This window comes from Stylophora pistillata, chromosome 5 (genome assembly GCF_964205215.1).
Source record: "Stylophora pistillata chromosome 5, jaStyPist1.2, whole genome shotgun sequence".
Classification (NCBI taxonomy): domain Eukaryota; kingdom Metazoa; phylum Cnidaria; class Anthozoa; order Scleractinia; family Pocilloporidae; genus Stylophora; species Stylophora pistillata.
Genome location: NC_142523.1, coordinates 16,116,281 through 16,134,729, shown reverse-complemented (window position 1 = coordinate 16,134,729; position 18,449 = coordinate 16,116,281). Strand labels below are relative to the sequence as shown.

At 39.2% G+C, this 18,449-nt stretch overlaps 1 protein-coding gene and 2 pseudogenes across 1 annotated transcript; 2 read left to right on the top strand and 1 right to left on the bottom strand.

Moving 5' to 3' along the window:
• Positions 1-2,534: 2,534 nt before the first annotated feature.
• Positions 2,535-12,159, bottom strand: LOC148730537 (uncharacterized). Its single transcript, XM_088761313.1, has 3 exons — positions 12,031-12,159; positions 3,270-3,674; positions 2,535-3,061 (listed from the first exon to the last, which is right to left on the bottom strand). The coding sequence occupies exons 1-3, from the start codon at positions 12,157-12,159 to the stop codon at positions 2,702-2,704; spliced, it is 894 nt and encodes a 297-aa protein (XP_088617439.1). The 3' UTR covers positions 2,535-2,701.
• On the top strand, positions 4,255-8,556 carry LOC148730538 (uncharacterized; annotated as a pseudogene).
• LOC148730539 (uncharacterized) lies at positions 5,125-7,265 on the top strand (annotated as a pseudogene).
• Positions 12,160-18,449: the final 6,290 nt, after the last annotated feature.

Below are 18,449 nucleotides of genomic sequence, written 5' to 3'. Positions count from 1 at the left end.
CATAACGTAGCTCCTGAAAAACAGTTTATTTACAAAGCACCAGACTTCATACAATTTAAGAAATAACTTAAGATTTGCTCTTAAATGTCCCAAATCCAAAGCCCTGCACAATTCTTTCACTCATCGCGCTAGTATTGTTTGGAATTGCCTACCTAGTCAGTTAAAGTCTAAGCCTAGTTACTCTTCTTTTAAGGCTAGTATTAAGAAATTCTATAAATGCATTGACCAAATTAATTTCGGCTCAAACTCCACTGCTACCAACAATATCAGTGACGAATTTAAGTACCACTGATATCTAGTTTGCCATCTTGTTATCTTATTATTATTATTACAATTATTATTTATTTCAAATTTTTTAATTTAAATCTTATCTTTGTATTTATTTTCCTTTAAATGCATTGTTTGAGTTAATTTGACTGATACTAATATTTATATATATATATTTACTTACTTATCCTACCCGTATATATAATGTATTATTGATACGTATGATTATTCATACTAGGAGACGCATATATTTTTAGGTGTTTATTAGTAGATAGCAGGTTCACATCAGCATTAGCTGCCATTTCTTCAACCTACTTTACCAAATAAAGAATGTATGTATGTGTGTATGTATGTATGTAGTTTGCATAAGGTACTTTCCTACTAGCGTCCCAACATTGTTTTGAACTCCAGTCGATTATAGTGTTCACGTATTCAAGACAGATTCTAAAATAGCACATCCTAAAATCTTTGAGCCTAGCATTCGATTTCGCTCGCAAATTTCCTATAGATACGCTGTCCACTTTAACGGAAATTGCTGCAGTTGAACTGCGGAGCTGTTCAAAAAATGTTTTACAACATATTATTTTGACAAGCACGATGCTGATATAAGGATTTGTGAAAAAAATCACGAGACTAAATACTTTGGAAATTTTAGGCGATATTTCGGGACCAAAACGTGGAGAGGGGGTTATTTTCCCCCAAAGTTTTGTTCTAAGGGTGAGGGGGCTACAGCCCCCCATCGTCCCGCCCTGCTCCAGCGCTTATTTGGTGCCTTGCACTCAGCGTGCTTGTTCAGGCGTGCTTGTTCAGGCGTGCTTGTTCAGGTGTGCTTGTTCAGGCGTGCTTGTTCAGGCGTGCTTCTTTCCCACCTAAGGTCCTAATAAGTTGGCTTGCTGAGTATCTAATTAAACCTGAACAATAACCGGTTTGATTAGCGAGATAAGTGATAGCATTAGTTTTACCACCTCCAGAGTTAATATCACAGATAACAGTGAAAAACCGGCATGCGCAGGATAAGCACGGGCAAGTCCTTAGATGTTGAAAGAGGGTAGTTTTCTAAAGAAACCTGGGGCTGTATCAGTAAGGGGTATTGCAAGATAATTGGTTTGATCAGTTGACTTGACTGGCCACCGTAGAGAGTTTCTAAAGCTGATCCCCTCCCCCTTGCAAACAATAAAGGTCTACCAGAGTTCAGAACACAACGTTTTGCTGCATCAAATTTCTAGAGTGGAAACAAGAAAAGCAGGCCAGGCTTACCATTGACATTCTCAGGCTGCAGTTAACTGTAAATGAAGTTAAGTCATCATCCCGGCGTTATGCTCGATACTTTGACCCTGGCATTGTGCCCAAAATTGCCGCCATGATTTATCTGACCCTAGCTAGCTGGTGTTCATTAGAGAGGACAAGTTTTAATTTCTTTGTTAATTTTCACTGTGGTATAGACCTTCTTTGGAATTAGAGAATTTTTCTCTACGTGAAATATCTAGCGAATTTCTCAGCGTTACGAAGGTATTGGATTTAGCCAAGTAATAACTACAGATTTGGCTGATACAACAAGAAGTTACATGTATTCCATGGTCAACTCGTCTTTCTAAACTTAGCATAGTGACCCCGCGCTTCTGTTCAAAATCTAGCCTCCAAGAGGTTGATAGCACACTTTCTGTTAAGTTTGACAAATTATTTGAGGTAAGTTCCTATCAGTAAACGGAACCACCCATTTATGTCACTTGATCTAGCCGGCCGGTCCATGAATAATGGCTGAAATACCATGCTTTTTACCTGCAGGATGTTCGAGCACGATTAACTTTAATTTAAAATCATTCTTTGATAATAACATTAATGACAATAATAGTACCGTTAATGACAATGATGATAATAATATAATTGTTATTGGTATTTACCGAGACACTGGATAGCGTTTAGGGCGCGCTCTGATTGACTACTCAAGTTCCGATTATTTTTTGATATTCACCTCTTGGAAACGCACACAAAATTTGCGCCCGAAAATATCGTAACCGTTGCAGGAATAAACGAGTTAAATTCATCTTTTTGTGCTATACTAAAATAACTTTTCAATTCTAGGGTGGATATTTACTCCACCCCTTCATAGCTCGTTAAACATCTACCACCTCCACTTTGGTGAAAACTTGTAAATTATAGACTACGAGTAGTCCCTCCGTCTCGGCGAAGTCTAGCACGAGACTGAAAAGAGATCAGCAACCTTGTTAACTCTGTTAATAAAACGAGATTATCTCATATCTCATTCACGCGAAAAGTAGGGTACATGTTCAGAGAAAACATTTTCAGCGACATAAAAGAATATATTATTTACTTTGGGACTTCGATAATAGGAGAAAATCTTGAGAGCCAGGATGACGGAAAATACAAAATGGAATAGTCTTCACCGTTCCTTGTATGAAAACGACAGGAGTAATTAGGACTGGGCTCTAGAGACTTCCTCGATCATTATTCGGGATACTGATTCCCATCCAGTGTGGGCATCACCCTGTGTACTACCACTGGGACACTTTCCTACCCATAACTCCACAGTAACCCTGCCTTGTGGGATGTTTTCACAGTATCCCTCAAATGATCTGTGATGAAGCAGATTAGGATTACCAGATGGCCAATAGTTGTACACAGCAGCCTCAATTGTCATTGGTCCACTGCATTCATTTCCATTAAACTTGAAGAACCACCGGTTGCATTTAGCTGAAGTGCCATCGACTCTCATATTTCCCTGGAATGAGACTTTAATGGCTGTATCAGACTGCAGCTTGTTGAATGAGCAATCCTGGAACAAATGGCAAGAAGACAGTATCTGTGCAAAAAACCTTTTATAATAATGGTACACATTAGGGAAGAATTCAAAGAATTTATACTTTTCCTGCCTGCTATGAAGCACAGAATTGAATACAAATTAATTTTGTTAATTTTTGTTAAAAACGTTTATTTAATCCAACTCCCAAATTTTTTATGGTATTTTCTAGACATTTCTATACCTTGATCTTTCCACTATCTCTACTATCAGCATTTTTCCACACACACTGTTTCCAGTTGGTCTGTGACACTGCACTATTCACACTTTCTCCTTTCTCTCCTTTAGGTCCCAGTCCTCCTTTCACACCCTTCATTCCTGGCGGTCCACCGCTGCCACGTGACCCTTCATTGCCTTTATCTCCTTTTGTTCCCATCATTCCAGGTGCACCATTTTTACCACGTGACCCTTGATTTCCTTTTTCTCCTCTTGTCCCTGTCATGCCTCTCGGTCCCTTGACACCAGGCTCTCCCTTGGCTCCATCTTTTCCCTGTTGTCCTTGCAACCCCGGGGACCCAGGAATTCCCGGCATTCCTGGTATGCCATTGGATCCTGGAATCCCTGAAAATCCCCGAGCAAAGATGGATTTCTGGAAAGAAAAAAAGGCAATTGGATCGACGTGCTAGATTGAGTGTTGAGTTAAAAAAATACAAAGACTACGCTTTCATCCCTACAAACCTGTTTCGTGATTGCTCACTCATCAGGTGATTGCTCACTCATCAGCTCACTCATCAGGAAAATAAAATCATAGAATAAAATAAAATACTTAAAACTTAATACTGATCACTCTCACACAATCCTAAATTCTGGCAAAACAGTTTTTGCACTGAATGGAAAATTAACTGTGTGTTTCTAGAGGTCTAACTGTTGTTCGGTGCCATAAAAAAAGGGGTCATCACACTTTTTCTAAGCTATCTCAGGTTTTTTTTAAATTTGTCATCACATTTTATTCAAGGTGTCCTAACAACTCCCCTGTGAGTAAACACATTGGCAACCGCGTAGTGCGATTGCCTTGTGTGAGAGAGGCTTTCCCCCTACCTCCCCATGCTAAGTAGTACTAACGCGATCACAACAAATGATTAAACTGAAGTCCATGCGGCCGACTTTCAAAATTTTAAGGTCGGATTTTCCGTTCCTTTCCGACCTCGATAGACCTCCTGGAGCTAAAGATGAAAAGTGAATATGCTATCGAATGCTCTGTTCGAAAAATAATGGATATCGAAGTCTTAGAAGCGACGGAATAAGTTTCCGAGTCGACGAAATTCCGATTCTTTGATGCGATGCGAATTATGGCCATAAAGTGAAACCCGAACGTATAATGTATTTTCCGCTGTTATTCCAAGTAATTAGTTGCAGTTGTTTTCGTTTCACACCTGCCGCACCCACTATTGTACATTGTGTTTTACATGTATCTCCTGATTGGCCAGCTATTAGTACTTATACTCTTTGCTGTCTCTTGAGTCCCATTCACACTTGCGGTTCCATGCAGTTTATTCATCTTTCTGGTTTACGCTCCCCCCCCCACTTCCCTTTTACCTCCTAACCCTAGTTTTTGTCATTGCCTTTAGCTTTGAGGCCGTTAGAGACACTTCTGGCGACTTCTTCCGCTGCTTCAAATGCGGCAAATTTGGACACTGGGCTAAGGACTGTCGATCCTTTTCCGGGCCTGGAAGTTACGAGCCCCCTAGCTACAATTCATTCCCTGGAATCTCCTACAACAAGCCAACCGCAGGCCAACCAATTCAGCCAAAGCTATGAAGATGCCTTGGCGCAGGTAGATCAAATTGCTCAGAATTAAGCACTTGAAAGCGGACATTCATTAAGTGTTAAGGGTAATTTGAAGAATAGTTCAGCGTTCTGGAGATCTATAGGTGCTCCGGATTTTATTTTGTCTATTATTGAAAACGGCTACAGGCTGCCGTTCGTCACTTTTCCGTTGGCCATAAAGCTTAAGAATAATAAGTCAACTCGACTTCATCCTGATTTCGTGGACCAAACTGTTCTTGAGCTTCTCAATTCTGATCGGGTTCGTATGGTTTATGCCGCAGCCTTTTGTTGTAAATCCGTTGTCAGTTTCTATACAGCCAGGCGGTAAGAAGAGATTAATTCTCGATTTGCGCCACGTCAATAAGTCCTTAATTAAGCAAAGTGTTAAGTACGAGGACTGGAAAATTGCTAGTCTTATTTTGCGAAATGAATAAAGGCTGATAGTTTCGAAAGAAACTGTTTGGGGCTGCGTCGGTGGGGGTAACGAAATAATTTGGATATATCAACAAAGTTGAAATGGTAAATTGGCCACCGTAACGATTACAGAAGCTGACGTTTCGAGCGTTAGCCCTTCGTCGGAGCGATTATTTTGCGAAAGACGAGCGATTATTTTGCGAAAGACGCGTACATGTTTTCCTTCGATTTTAAAAGCGGTTGTCGTCATATCGACATTGCACAAGAGCACCAAACTTTTCTGAGGTTTTCATGGCGGGCGCCTAATTCCATCAATGAAGTATTTTATGTTTCTACTTTGCTCCCGTTCGGTCTTTCCTCTGCCCCTTATGTTTTCACAAAGGTTTTGAAGCCTTTAGAAAAGTATTGGAAAATACAGGGTCTTTGTTTAGCTATCTTCTTGGACGACGGTTGGGCGATTGTTCAGGATAGCGAAAGTTGTCGCATTAAGGCCCTGGTAGTAAGGGCGGATTTGTGTAACGCGGGTTTTGTTGTCAATGAAGAGAAATCGGTATGGGAACCCATCCAAGTTTTGGACTGGCTGGGTTTAACCTGGAATTCCGCACTAGGTACTTTAAAAATTGTAGAAAGAAGAATTGTTAAGATTATCAATACAATTGATCATATCATCGAAGCCGATTTGAAAGTGTCTGCTAGAGAGTTAGCCTCCTTCACAGGTCAAATTATCTCTACCGGCCCCGTAGTTGGTAGCTTTGGCAGGATAATGACCAGACATTATGTCTTGTCCACATTGTGCAGGGATAATTGGGATTCTATATCCCTTCTCGACGATTACTGACTTCTCGACGAAGAACTGTATTTTTGGAAAGAAAATTTGGTTAATATCAACACTAGGTATTGCTTTGTAAGTAAAGATCCAAGTTATTTTGTTTATTCGGATGCCAGTGCTACTGGAGGTGGAGCAATTATTGACTTTAACAATGATTTTGTGTGCCATAAAATGTGGTCGGAGAACGAGAGAAGTCAAAGTTCAACGTGGAGGGAGTTGTCCGTTATTGAGTTATCATTACAATCATTTGCCTCAGCGTTGGAAGTATCACACGTTAAGTGGCATGGTTTACAGATAGCCAAGTAGCTGCTAAGATTGTTGAAGTGGGCAGCATGAAATTAGATTTGCATAAAATAGCCCGAAGGATTTTATGATATTTGTATTCGATCGGGAATTCATTTAGAAGTGCAATGGATCCCTCGCACTTCGAATCAGCAAGCTGAATATATAAGTCGTTTAATTGACAGTGATGATTGGCAAATTACTAAAGAAGTTTTTCTTTTTCGTGATGGCCTGTGGGGCCCTCTTAGTGTAGATTGCTTTGCTAATTATTATAATCACAAGCTCCCCGAGTATTTTTCCAAGGTTTGGAACCCCAACACTGTAATAGTGTTAATGAACTAGGGTTTAATTAATGTTATAGTGTTAATGAATTAGGATTTAAATAATAGGAACCATCACTAGGTGTAAGATACATGACATGAGAGGTCCCAGAGAGTAAACATATATAGCTAAGTTGCATGCATATTGAGGTTGTGATATATTGTGTAACTGTAGTTTAGATAGTGATTATTAAAGTTCGGTCGGCCGTTTTAACCAAGGATTGGCGTCACTTTTCTGCAGTAAGACACAACAAACACCTCGAACGTTGATTTTCTCTTTCAATCTCTTCGGGGAGAACGTTGTTTAGTAGTCCCTCCAGTTGGTATCATCCTACGCGTTTTGCATTATCTCAAATCCCAGCAGGCCGTTGGTACGCTCGTTGTACCTCTTTGGCCTTCGGCTCATTTCTGGCCTTTAATTGCACACAAGTATAGTCGTTATCTTGTGGCTCACAGTATTCATATCGAGAATGAGGTTCTAACCCACGGAAGAAACCTTAATTAGCTCTTAGGGTCTGATCTTTTCACAGGAAACATTGTTGCCTTTAGCTTGAAATTTACTGAGTAATTTATTGGACGGAGTGTCCACTAGCCTAAAGATTATTTACATTTGGTGGCGCTGGCCAAGGCAGTGTACTGTTCATGTATGAAGCAATGGCCCATTTACAGCCTATCATTTCATGCGGCACTGTTTTAAACGGAGTATAGTTGATATATGTGGCGCTGACCCAATCTATGGTTGTTGATTTACGCGGCTCTGGCCCATACGATAGTCTATCGTCTTACGGGGCACTGGCCCCAACAACGATTGAGTTTTGAACGGTTTCTAAAGGACGTTTTTTCTTTTGTTCTTTTTTGTTCGTTTAGTATTTATGCTTTGTTCTTGTCTTTCTAGATAATGCTATCAAGTAATTCCTGGAAAAGCTTTCAGCAATTTTCTTCAATCAACGTTTACGAGGTTCTAGAAGTTATATTGAGGTTCAGGGCGGATACAACTACTAAAGCTTACATTCGTGTTACCTTTTCCTCTTAGTGTTGTTTCTCTATATCTATTTGAAGTTCAGCAGTCTTGCGCTTCTAGTTCCTCAATAATTTTAGCCCATGCAGCCCTTAAATGGTTACAATCTTTTGTCCCTAGTTTGGATCGTAATCCTTTTGATAGTGAATTTTGCAGGAATATCATCGAAGCTGCTAAACGCCAGAAGTCACAGCCAGTTATGAAAAAGAAGCCTATTACCACAGACATCATAAGGGGTATTTTAGATATTCATAACAAGAAAGATGCCATTTTAAAGAATCTTCGTATCGCTGCGTTATGCTCTTCCGTTTTCGCAGGATTTTTTCGTTATGATGAATTATGCAACATTGTTCCTAAGCATATTGAATTTCACATTTATTACATACGAATCTTCGTGCCTTGTAGTAAGGCAGATGTTTATGGGGAAGGGAATTTCGTCTTTATTAGTGCATCCAGGTCTAAGTACTGTCCTGTTGGTGTTTTACAACGTTACGTAGATTTATCTGGTATTAACTTGAGTAGTCCCCTCCCTTTGTTTAGACCCCTTGTTTTTCACCGTAGTAGTTCTACCCATATCCTGATAAGCGGAAATATTTCTTATACTGCTTGTAGAGATATCTTAAGGAATACCTTAAGTCAGTTGGACTACAACCCTAAGAATTATGGTCTTCATAGTTTAAGATCCGGTGGTATTACATCTGCGATACGTAATAGTGGAAACTCGATTCCAGAGAGACTTCTTAAAATACATGATAGGTGGAAATCTGATTCTGCCAAGGATATGTATGTTGAAGAAAGCCTTGAAAACAGATTACATGTAACCAAGTATTTAGGTTTATAACATATTGTCGAGCGTATATTAGTTTCTGCATACAGTAGTATCTAAAGAATTGTAAAAAAATAAAAAAACAAAAACTGATAATAATAAATAAATAATAATAATAACTTTCTAATTTCTATCTTATAATAAACTGTGTTTTGGATCCGCTTGCGCATCCTACCATATTTCTCGCGCGATCTGTTTATATTACGGGAATATAAGGGTAAAATATATTACGTTCGTTTGAGCGAAGCGAATTATAACGTAACTACTTTAAGTAAGGCCCAGTGACAATTTGGCGTTTCCACAGCCCGGTAAATTAAATATCATGGTTACACTATGGTATGTCCGTAAAGTGTTGTTTGATTGAAGATAATGTGTAAAATATCATTTCTCATTTCATCTTGTTTTTCTATGGGAACCAATTGTCCAATAGATTTTCTTTTCAGTTTTGACCATAGGTGGCACGATTAACAATTTTGATTTTGATTTTGGGCATCGTACACGGAATTGCTATTGTTTTTCAGTAATTATTGGCCTTTGTTGTCAAATATTTTAGCAGTGTCACAAGCCCGCCCGATTTGAAAAAATTCTCCACCTTAATCATAGTTCATTCTTTTTTTGGAGTGAAATTCCTGGCGCTTATTCAAGCTGAAAGGTGCCAGAAAGAACAAATGTGCGCTCCAATATGCATCTTTGGTAATTAGAAGTTTCTCGATGTTACCTGAATTGTTTACGGTCGCCTGCACTTGATCAATGCATTGCTTAAATCATGTGGTGTTTTGTTGAAATGTACCGCTACTTCACAGGTCTTTTTCTTAGTGACCATAGCAGACTTATGGTTGCGAAATCTAACTCTAAAGTCATTTGTTGTGGAACCAGTGTATTGTAGGCAACATTTCTTGTACGAAGTCAAATAAGTGATGTTCTTAGAATCACAGGAAAGTTTCGATCGTATCTTGTAACTTTTGCCTGTTTGAAAACTTTTAAAGTGAATTCGATTCAACCAAGAAATTGCGACAAAGATCGCATCTTGTTCTATTACATTTAAAACATCCCTTAACCTCAGCAGCACCTTCTACAGTGATCCCTGTAGATATAAATTCAGTTGTGTATCGCTCCTTAAGCAACCCATTTGTACCTACTCATCATCGCAGAAGAAAAGGTTCAGTTTTTAGCCGATTATCGTCGCTGGTTCGTTCTCATAGATCACAACTAATAATTAAGCAATGTAGGTGTTTAATTACTTCAGCGTATCACGATGATATTTAATGCTCAAGCACACAATTTCAATCTCGTGCTGATCTGAGGTAGCTGTTTCAGCGCTCTTTTGTATTAAAAATAGTTAGAGGTACACAACACAATTAAACAAAACTGAAAAGGCTTAAACGAGTTGTTTCTTGGCGATTCATAGCTAATATTTCGAAATTTCGAGACCATCAAGGATGTCGCAATATACCTTGCGCATGGTGAAAAGTTTATCGGTCGATTTTTTACTACATATTTCGCAGCTGTTCAAACAAAAACTTACGCTTCCATTGTATCAACGTGACCCGAATCAATTTCTGATAAAACAGCGGCTAAAGAGCGATAACCTCTCTCCTATAATTTCTTTCTAGCGGGATGCTCGTAGTAGCCAACTCGAAAGCTTGGCTCCTTTGGCTACTACACACTCTTTCCACTCCTTTGTGTAAACTCATGTATAGTTAAAACACTCTTCTTTTTTTTCTACTTTTTCTCTTTCTCGTTGTTGTATTTTTTAGTAGAATAAGTGTGAATAAAGAATGAATGTCATGTTTGCCCCGTGGCGGTCCCAGAAATCATTGCGCAAACTCAAAGATCGATTACTGGCAACTCATTCGTTTGTCGTCACATTTTTCTCAAGCTTTCCCAACACTTCCCCTATGAGTAAACACATTGACACCCATGCAACGCGATTGTCTCGTGTGAGAGAGGCTTTCCCCTACCTCCCCAGGCTAAGTAGTACTAATGCGATCACAACCGGCAAATGCTTAAACTGAAGTCCACGCAGCAGACTTAAAAAATTTTCTTCAGATAGGATTTTCCGTTCCTTTTTGACTTCTGGGGCTCAAAATGAAGAGTGAATATGCCATCGAATACTCTGTTTGGAAAATAATGGATATCAAAGTCTTAGAAGCTACGGAATAGATTTTGAATCAACGACATTCCGATTCTTAGGTGCGATGCGAATTATGGCTATAAAGTGAAACCCGAACTATATTACTTCAAGTAAGGCCTAGAGAAAATTTGACCTTTCCACAGCCCAGTAAATATCATGTCTACTCTATGGTATGTCCGTAAAGTGCTGTTTGATTAAAGTCAATGGGTAAAATATTATTTCTCATTTTCCTCTTGTTTTTTTTATGGGGACCAATGGTCCAATAAATTTTCTTTCCCGGTTTTAACCAAAGGCAGCCCGATTAAACCAATTTGACCCGTAAATTATAGGGTTAAACATCCCTTTTATTGCGGTTAGTCTATTGCGTGATCATTACGAGAGACGAGTTTTTCCACCCGAGCATCCCCGAGCATGCACGACAATGGCATATGCGCAGATGGAGTGCGCAGTGGCAACAGCAAGCACTGTCCGGCAAAATCCTCCATAAACAGAACGATCATTCAGCGAATTTGTATTATAGAATACTGGGGTACTGTTAATTAAAGAAAGAGGCTTCACCAAATATTACTTTATTTGCGTATAATGAAAAATGTAATTTAAAAGATTTTCAAGCAAACTTTGAAACATTTTTTGAATGAAACTGGTGTCACCATCTGACGCTTGTCAACGAGAGAAGGCAGATGAAAAAAAGCGCATGAAACTTTTAACAGAACAACAGCGCTGGTTTAGCACACAGACTCTAGTAAAATTACTTTCACTACGATCTTTTGTGTACTGTTTCTTTCCATCGAGGATTAATCTACGAAGATTGACCCCTGTTTAGTTTTCAATGGCAAGGCAACTCACTGTCATAAAAATGTAAATGTTTATGAGACTATCTTTCAACAAATTTTCTGAAGCTAATGATGGATGAACGATTTTTCTTGCACTCAGCTCGGCAGACATGAGTGGTAATTTTTTTATAGTTCCTGGTTTTTTAATTTTCAGGAGCTCTAAAGTTGAGTTGGTGGCAAAGAGTGAGGATTTGGACCGCATAGCATTCGATTGCGACTCCGCAGGGATTACTTTCCTGAAGGTGGGGATATGGGGCCATGCTCCCATGTTAAATTTTTTAGTAAAAAATAAATTAGTTGCTAAGACGTAAATTTCATTATTCTGAGCGAGACTTCCCACTGTTATAAAATGTTCGAAGCGAGCACAAAGGAATCAAGGAGTTCATTATATGTAATCAGAATTTAATCAGAAACCTTAAATGCGTGAGAAATAATAGTGTCAGCGCAAGAGCATAAGATTTAATTAATTCGCGTGAGTCTCAACCGCTCTTGAGAGCTACTAGAATAAAGCACAAAGTTTACCTGACATGGCTCTTTGTCAGCGTCAGCCTGAGGATTCTGTTGTTGAGGACTGGTAGTTGTTCCCATTGAACTTACTCCTGGTTTGGGTAAGAAAAATAACAAAGCGGCGACTATCAGAAGCTTCGTCATACTAGGCCCGGAGGTTACTTTGCTTGAATACTTTATGCTCGCTATGAAATATCTTCCAACGTGTGTGCATTTTTATATCCTACAGAATTTCCTTGAAATGTAAACTGTTAGTTACCAGGCTAAATCGAGAACTTAATTAAGGAAGCGACAGAGCTAAATGATGACGGGAAGTCTGAAACTACTTGAAATCACACACGGGTAAACAACTTAATTCTGATATCCCTGTCACGTTCATTGGTCAAGCACGTATTGACAAATAATCCCCATAAGTTTAGAGAAACTACTCTCAACATCTGGGCCACGAGGTTAAGTTTCCACTTCTTATCAAACGTGACATATTAAGAAGGAAGAGACATTTGATATACTGTGTGACATGATCTTAGTTTGGTCTTTGGACAGTTTCACGTAGTCTGCATCAATTCTTAAACGTTTTAAACGCCGTGCGTTAGATTCACTCTGAAGCGAGATCATAGTTTTAATCCTTAAACTCCGTTCATGAATGTGTTTTGATCATCAGGTGCACATTGCAGACGTGTCTTACCAAGTATCTTTTTAACTGAAACAATAATGTGTCTGAATGAGGAAATAGCTATAGGTGATTAAGTTAGTTTGACCTAGCTCGTTATTAATATCACAGATAACCGTGTTGTAATTCTAAAAATGTGGGAGGACAAAAGCGGGAAAGCCTTCGGATGTAAAGTGTGGTATTCCTGGAGACCTGAAGCGCATTTTAGCGAAAAGTGCTCTATTTTCACTTCTTCCTAGATATAATTTCACGCTAACGTATGCGCATTAAAATTTGGCGACATTTTGTTTGTAGCCAGTGCTCACCAGAAGGGGCTGGTGGTCGTTTTATCGAAAACTATTGCAATGGCCTATGACTGCCTTCTAGTTAAATATATAGAGCAGTCCCAAGTGCTTCGAAAACAATGAATTTAACAGATTGATAATCACAGATCTGGCTGGTACAGTAGGGAATTAAATATATTCTATAGTTAACCCGCTTTTATTTAAAAATCTAACTTAATTCCGAGAAGTTAGAACACAAAATTTTCTTGAAACTTCTAGTGATGATAACAATAATTATGCTCATCAATAGTTTTAACTTAAAAGTTATCATAATTGTTTTATCAACGATCAGTGATTAGTGGTTGGCACGATTTATAGACCACTTTCATAAATGGCTGCTGCATTAATATTCTTTTGTTTAATTTTAAATTAGCCCTTCTGGCCTCGTTCTCCAGTACAAAATTCAAAAGAATACATTATCTCAAGCGAGGCCAGAAGGGCTAATTTAAACTTAAACAAGAGAATATTAATCCGGCAGCCATTTATGAAAGTGAATAAAGGCTGATAGTTTCTAAAGAAACTGTTTGGGGCTGCGTCGGTGGGGGTAACGAAATAATTTGAATATATTAAAAAGTTGAAATGGTAACTTGGCCACCGTTACGATTATAAAAGCTGACGTTTCGAGCGTTAGCCCTTCGTCGGAGCGAATGGGGGAATTGTGGATTGTGTGTGCTTTTAAAGGCAGAAAAAGGAGTTACGTGATTGGTGGGAACATGGCAACGAGAAAAACACGAATAAATTAGTGGAATGAAAAGCGTTCGTTGATACCTGTGGGATTTAGACTGCCGGTTTGAAAGATGAGCTTTTGTTCAAGAGTTTTCCGGCTTTCCGTGCTACCTAAGTGTAAGGAAAGACCGCAGATTGCCATGTGTTGCTTAGAATGGTTAGGTAAATTAACATGTCTAGCTACTGGTTTCGATGTGTCCTTGTCATTCCTTTCCACGTCGCGAAGGTGTTCTTGGAATCGGTCACCTAGTCTTCCGCCTGTTTCGCCGATGCAAATCTTTTTGCAATAAGTTCAAGTTATGCAATAGATTACATTGGCGGAGGTGCACGTGAAGTGATCGGTGATCTTAATGGATCGTTTGGGTCCCGATATTTTATCAGTTTTGTGAATGAAAGGACACGTTTTGCATCGTGCACGAGCGCATTTAAAAGTGCCTGGTTGATCATTAGTCTGAAAAGAACTTCTGACCAAAAAATTGCCTATGTTTTTGTCGCGTTTGAATGAAATAAGCGGAGGCTGCGAAAAGATAGTGCTTGTCTCTGGATCGTTTTAAAGTAATTGAAAGGTTTTAAGAATGATGGATTTAACTGAGTGGTTATGAGGGTGAAATGTGAGAGTGAATGGAATGCGGTCGGAATCTTCCTTTTGTGACGTTTGTAGTGCTGAATGTCGATCAATAAGTTGGGTGCAGTGGTAACCCGCTTGAACGACAGAATCAGGGTAACCACGTTTATCGAAAAACTGGCACATTGACTCTGATTTGTGTTGGAAATCAGAGTGATCCCTACATAAACGACGAAGTCTTAGAAACTGAGAAAAAGGAATGGAATTCTTAACATGAGATGGATGCGGCGAAGACGAATACAACAAGTAATTATGCGAGTCTGTAGGTTTGTAATACACACTAGTGCATAAACCGTTGCCTTCAATTGAAACTTTGATGTCTAAAAAGGATAATGAATTGTCAGAAATTTCCCAGGTATATTTCAGAGCCGGGTGAAAAGAATTGACTGCGGTTATAAATTAAGTGAGCTCCTCTCTGGTAGAGGAGGTGGCGCCGATACAGTCGTCGACGTAGCGACCGTAGGGTTCAGGTTTGGAGCCGTTGTATTGGCTGAAAAATTGGTGTTCGACAAAACCTAGTAAAAGATTGGCATAGCTAGGTCCCAGTAGTCAAAATGGGACCTAGCTAGCCCGTTTTACACTTGAATGATAAGGTAGCGTCACGATAGTACAGGATTGTTTTTACCGGTAACAAGCGTAGATTCCCTAATGTGGAAGAAATATGATCGTACTTCTTTACATTGCAAATAATTCGGGCAGCAAAATTTTGAACATATTGTAGCTTATGAACATTACAAGCTGATGTGGACGACCATACTGACGAACAGTAGTACATCTTTCTGAAAACGAGGGCGTTAATTATAGTTTCAAGCAGATCTTTGTTAAAGGCGAATTTAATGCGACTTAGTTGGGATAGTTTCGACATGCAAGATGAGAAAGTCGCAGAGATATGATTATCAAAGGATAGTGTTGGATCGAAAATAACACCAAGATCCTTGACTGTTTGAGCTGGGATGATTTCCTTTCCGAGCAGGGACAACTTAAAGTCTGGAACTTTAAGAGACATTCTTCGGCTGCCAAAGACCATCAGTTTAGTCTTCTCAGGATTAAGCATTAAGCGATTGTCGAAAACACCAATCGCGTATACGTTGTAGATCAGAGTTCACTCTTTCTAGAGGTTTGGCAGAATCATTCGCACTATAGGATAATAGAAGTTTTGTGTCGTCCACATAGCATTGAGTTGAACAATTCTAACAGATGTTTGGAAGGTCGTTTACATAAATGCTAAATGATAATGCTCCTAGTACACTCCCTTGCGGTACACCACTGGCTACTAGTAATCTATCAGATTTTCCCCAAAGTCGGTTGATTTGCACATGATGGGGTTTTCCTGCAGTTCTTTGGAGAGATCTTCTTCGCTTGTAATGTGGCTATAATGTTGGTTATTCACCAACACATTAGCAGTTTTCATGTCTCTATGCACAATGTCAGTAATGTCCTTGGAGGTAACGCAAGCCACTGGCCACATCTTTGGCAATCTTAGCGACGAATCTACAATCATTAAAGCTTTCCAATGCATTTTGTTTATCCACGAAACCCAGAAATTCTCGAAGGCTATGCACTTTTTTATCGATGTCGTCACCGAACGGCGAAAAATCAAAACATACATATTCCAGCATGATAGCACAAGGCCTTTGGCAACAACAAAAACAACAACATTGGCTTTATTTTTTTAAAATGAAAGAAATAAAGGCTTTTGTAGCCCGCAGTTAGCAAAGCTATTCTAGGCGGGCTACCTAAACAGACACTGTATAGGCTCTCACACACACACACACACACGCACGCACACACACGCAACAATGAAATAAATAAATGAGCAAATAAAAATAAATAATAAATAATAGTAGTAATAATCATGTTAAAGGTTTTAACTGAGCCAGTCACACAAGAGAGTTTTTAACAGGTCAAAGAGAAAGCTAATCAGTTGAAATACAAATATAAGCTAGAAAGGTCAAGGTAGCGCAAGTCAACATTCATCTCCTCAATTTCAAGAATTTTCAAAAGCAAGTGAGTTAGCTCACGTTTAAAAGGTGCTTTCTTTAGCTTACGAATTTCAGGGGGGATGCCATTCCATATTTTCGCACCAACTCTAGAAAAGGAAAACAACTGATGATTTGATTTCGCCTGTTTTATATAAAAGCTTCCAGCTACTGAGAAACGAGTAGAGTAGGATGCTTTGAATGAAACAACGGCAGAATGCTTTGAATGAAACAACGTTTTGATGCTGAAGGCTATGAAGCATTCTAGCCTCTTTGATGAATTCCTGCTGGTCGCCTACACTGTCCTCCAGTAACTTCTTCACAACCACTGTGTCTGACCACAGGGGGCCCATACAATCTGTTTGTGTAGCTGACCGTTGTTTTATAGTGAATGTACCAGATTTACCGTTTGCCTCACCTAGAGTGATATATTGCTGACTATGTACATAAATCATTGATAAATAAACGTTGAATTACTTTACCTGTGGTGCATGGTCGTCCTTTTGCTTCAAAAATGTTTTTTTTGAGCGATTTTGATTAAGTCTGATTTCGTCGTTAATGTAATGCATTAAAGAAAGACAAGAGTGGAAGCGTTGTTTTGAAAGGGTTCAAGCGCCCGAGCGATTTTGACCCCGAAAATCGCATCGTTCCGCTTTCAAACTTCGCAGCATTAAGGTCAAAAGATGCACGATTCTCCTCGTACCTTCCAATCGAAAATCCATCTAAGCGGACCGGAACTAGCCCTCGAAGAAAATCAAAATCCCACAGTATTTTAGCGTCTGGGATTCGTAGCAAGATTCTCATGTGCCAGCCAGAAACTGTCACGTTAATTTCCCTTTTCTGATTGGACGACGTTAAACGAGGACCAATTCAAAATATGTAACGAGGGTGGGGAACCATTGGCGTTTAGTGACCCCTCAACTGTTTACCCACCATAGTCACCATAGTCAGCATAGTGTGTCTTGACGCTCACCGGAAGCAACTTACATTTTCGCCCATTGTTCGCGTCCGCCAATGAACGGCATTGTTCGCGTCCTATCAAGAACTGCTAAGTCGCGCCAAACTACCGACGTTGAACAATCGGCGCCTACAAGACATTGCCACTTTGATGTTTAAAGTTAAGCACAGTCTCGTACCTGAGAATATTTCTGACTTATTTAATATAAAGAACACTCAATATAATTTACGGAACAGTGACTTTGAACTGCCAAGATTCGAAACTGTAAGATTTGGTAGGAATTCTATTAAATATATGGGACCTCTCATCTGGTCGAAGTTACCAAGACACCTAAGAAAGATAGAAACTCTAAATTCGTTCAAGAAGAACATAAGAAAAGTCGACCTTTCAACTCTCGTTGAAATTTAAAACTAAACTAAATAACGTTAATAATCTATTTAATTATCTACTGTAAATAACTATCATCTACATATGTAAATGTAAGTGACTTTTAAATTATTTTTAGTGTCCCCCATTAGCTTATAGCTAAAAACATAGACACTTAAATAAAGTTTTTCATTTCATTTCGAACAGGGAAACAGATTGTTTAGTATTCAAATATTGCAATCCCGGCTGATCGGTTGAAAGACTTTGAATGCACAGATCGAAATTTTCGCAGGGTGGCGCGGAAATTTTGGCAGGGGCTGCGCGGAAAATTACAGACAAATGTATGGAAAATTAGAAAAATTAATTGAGCATCTTCTATCCAACCTAAATTCTTCAAACTTGGTAAATACAATCTTCTGCTCAGTGTTTTAACGTTGCGATTCATAAATTGCGTAAAATTCGATTTTGGGAAAAGTTATTTGCCATGGGACTCCCATGCAAACACTGTAATTTCTGACCGCTTTGCCTACCCGTAAAGATGGCGCCGTGACAAGGCCTAGCTATTCGTCGCTTGTCTGCGAGAAGTGCGCATGGGAAAGTGCAGCGATATTTCCTATGCTTTCATCAAAAGCCTGGCTCACCCTATTTATGTTTCCGGGTGACCTGTTTACTTTTGATGCAATTGATGAAGGAGATGCGAACAATGGGCGAAAATGTAAGTTGCTTCCGGTGAGCGTCAAGACACACGACCTGAGTCTGGTAGGTAAATAGTTGAGGGGTCACTAAA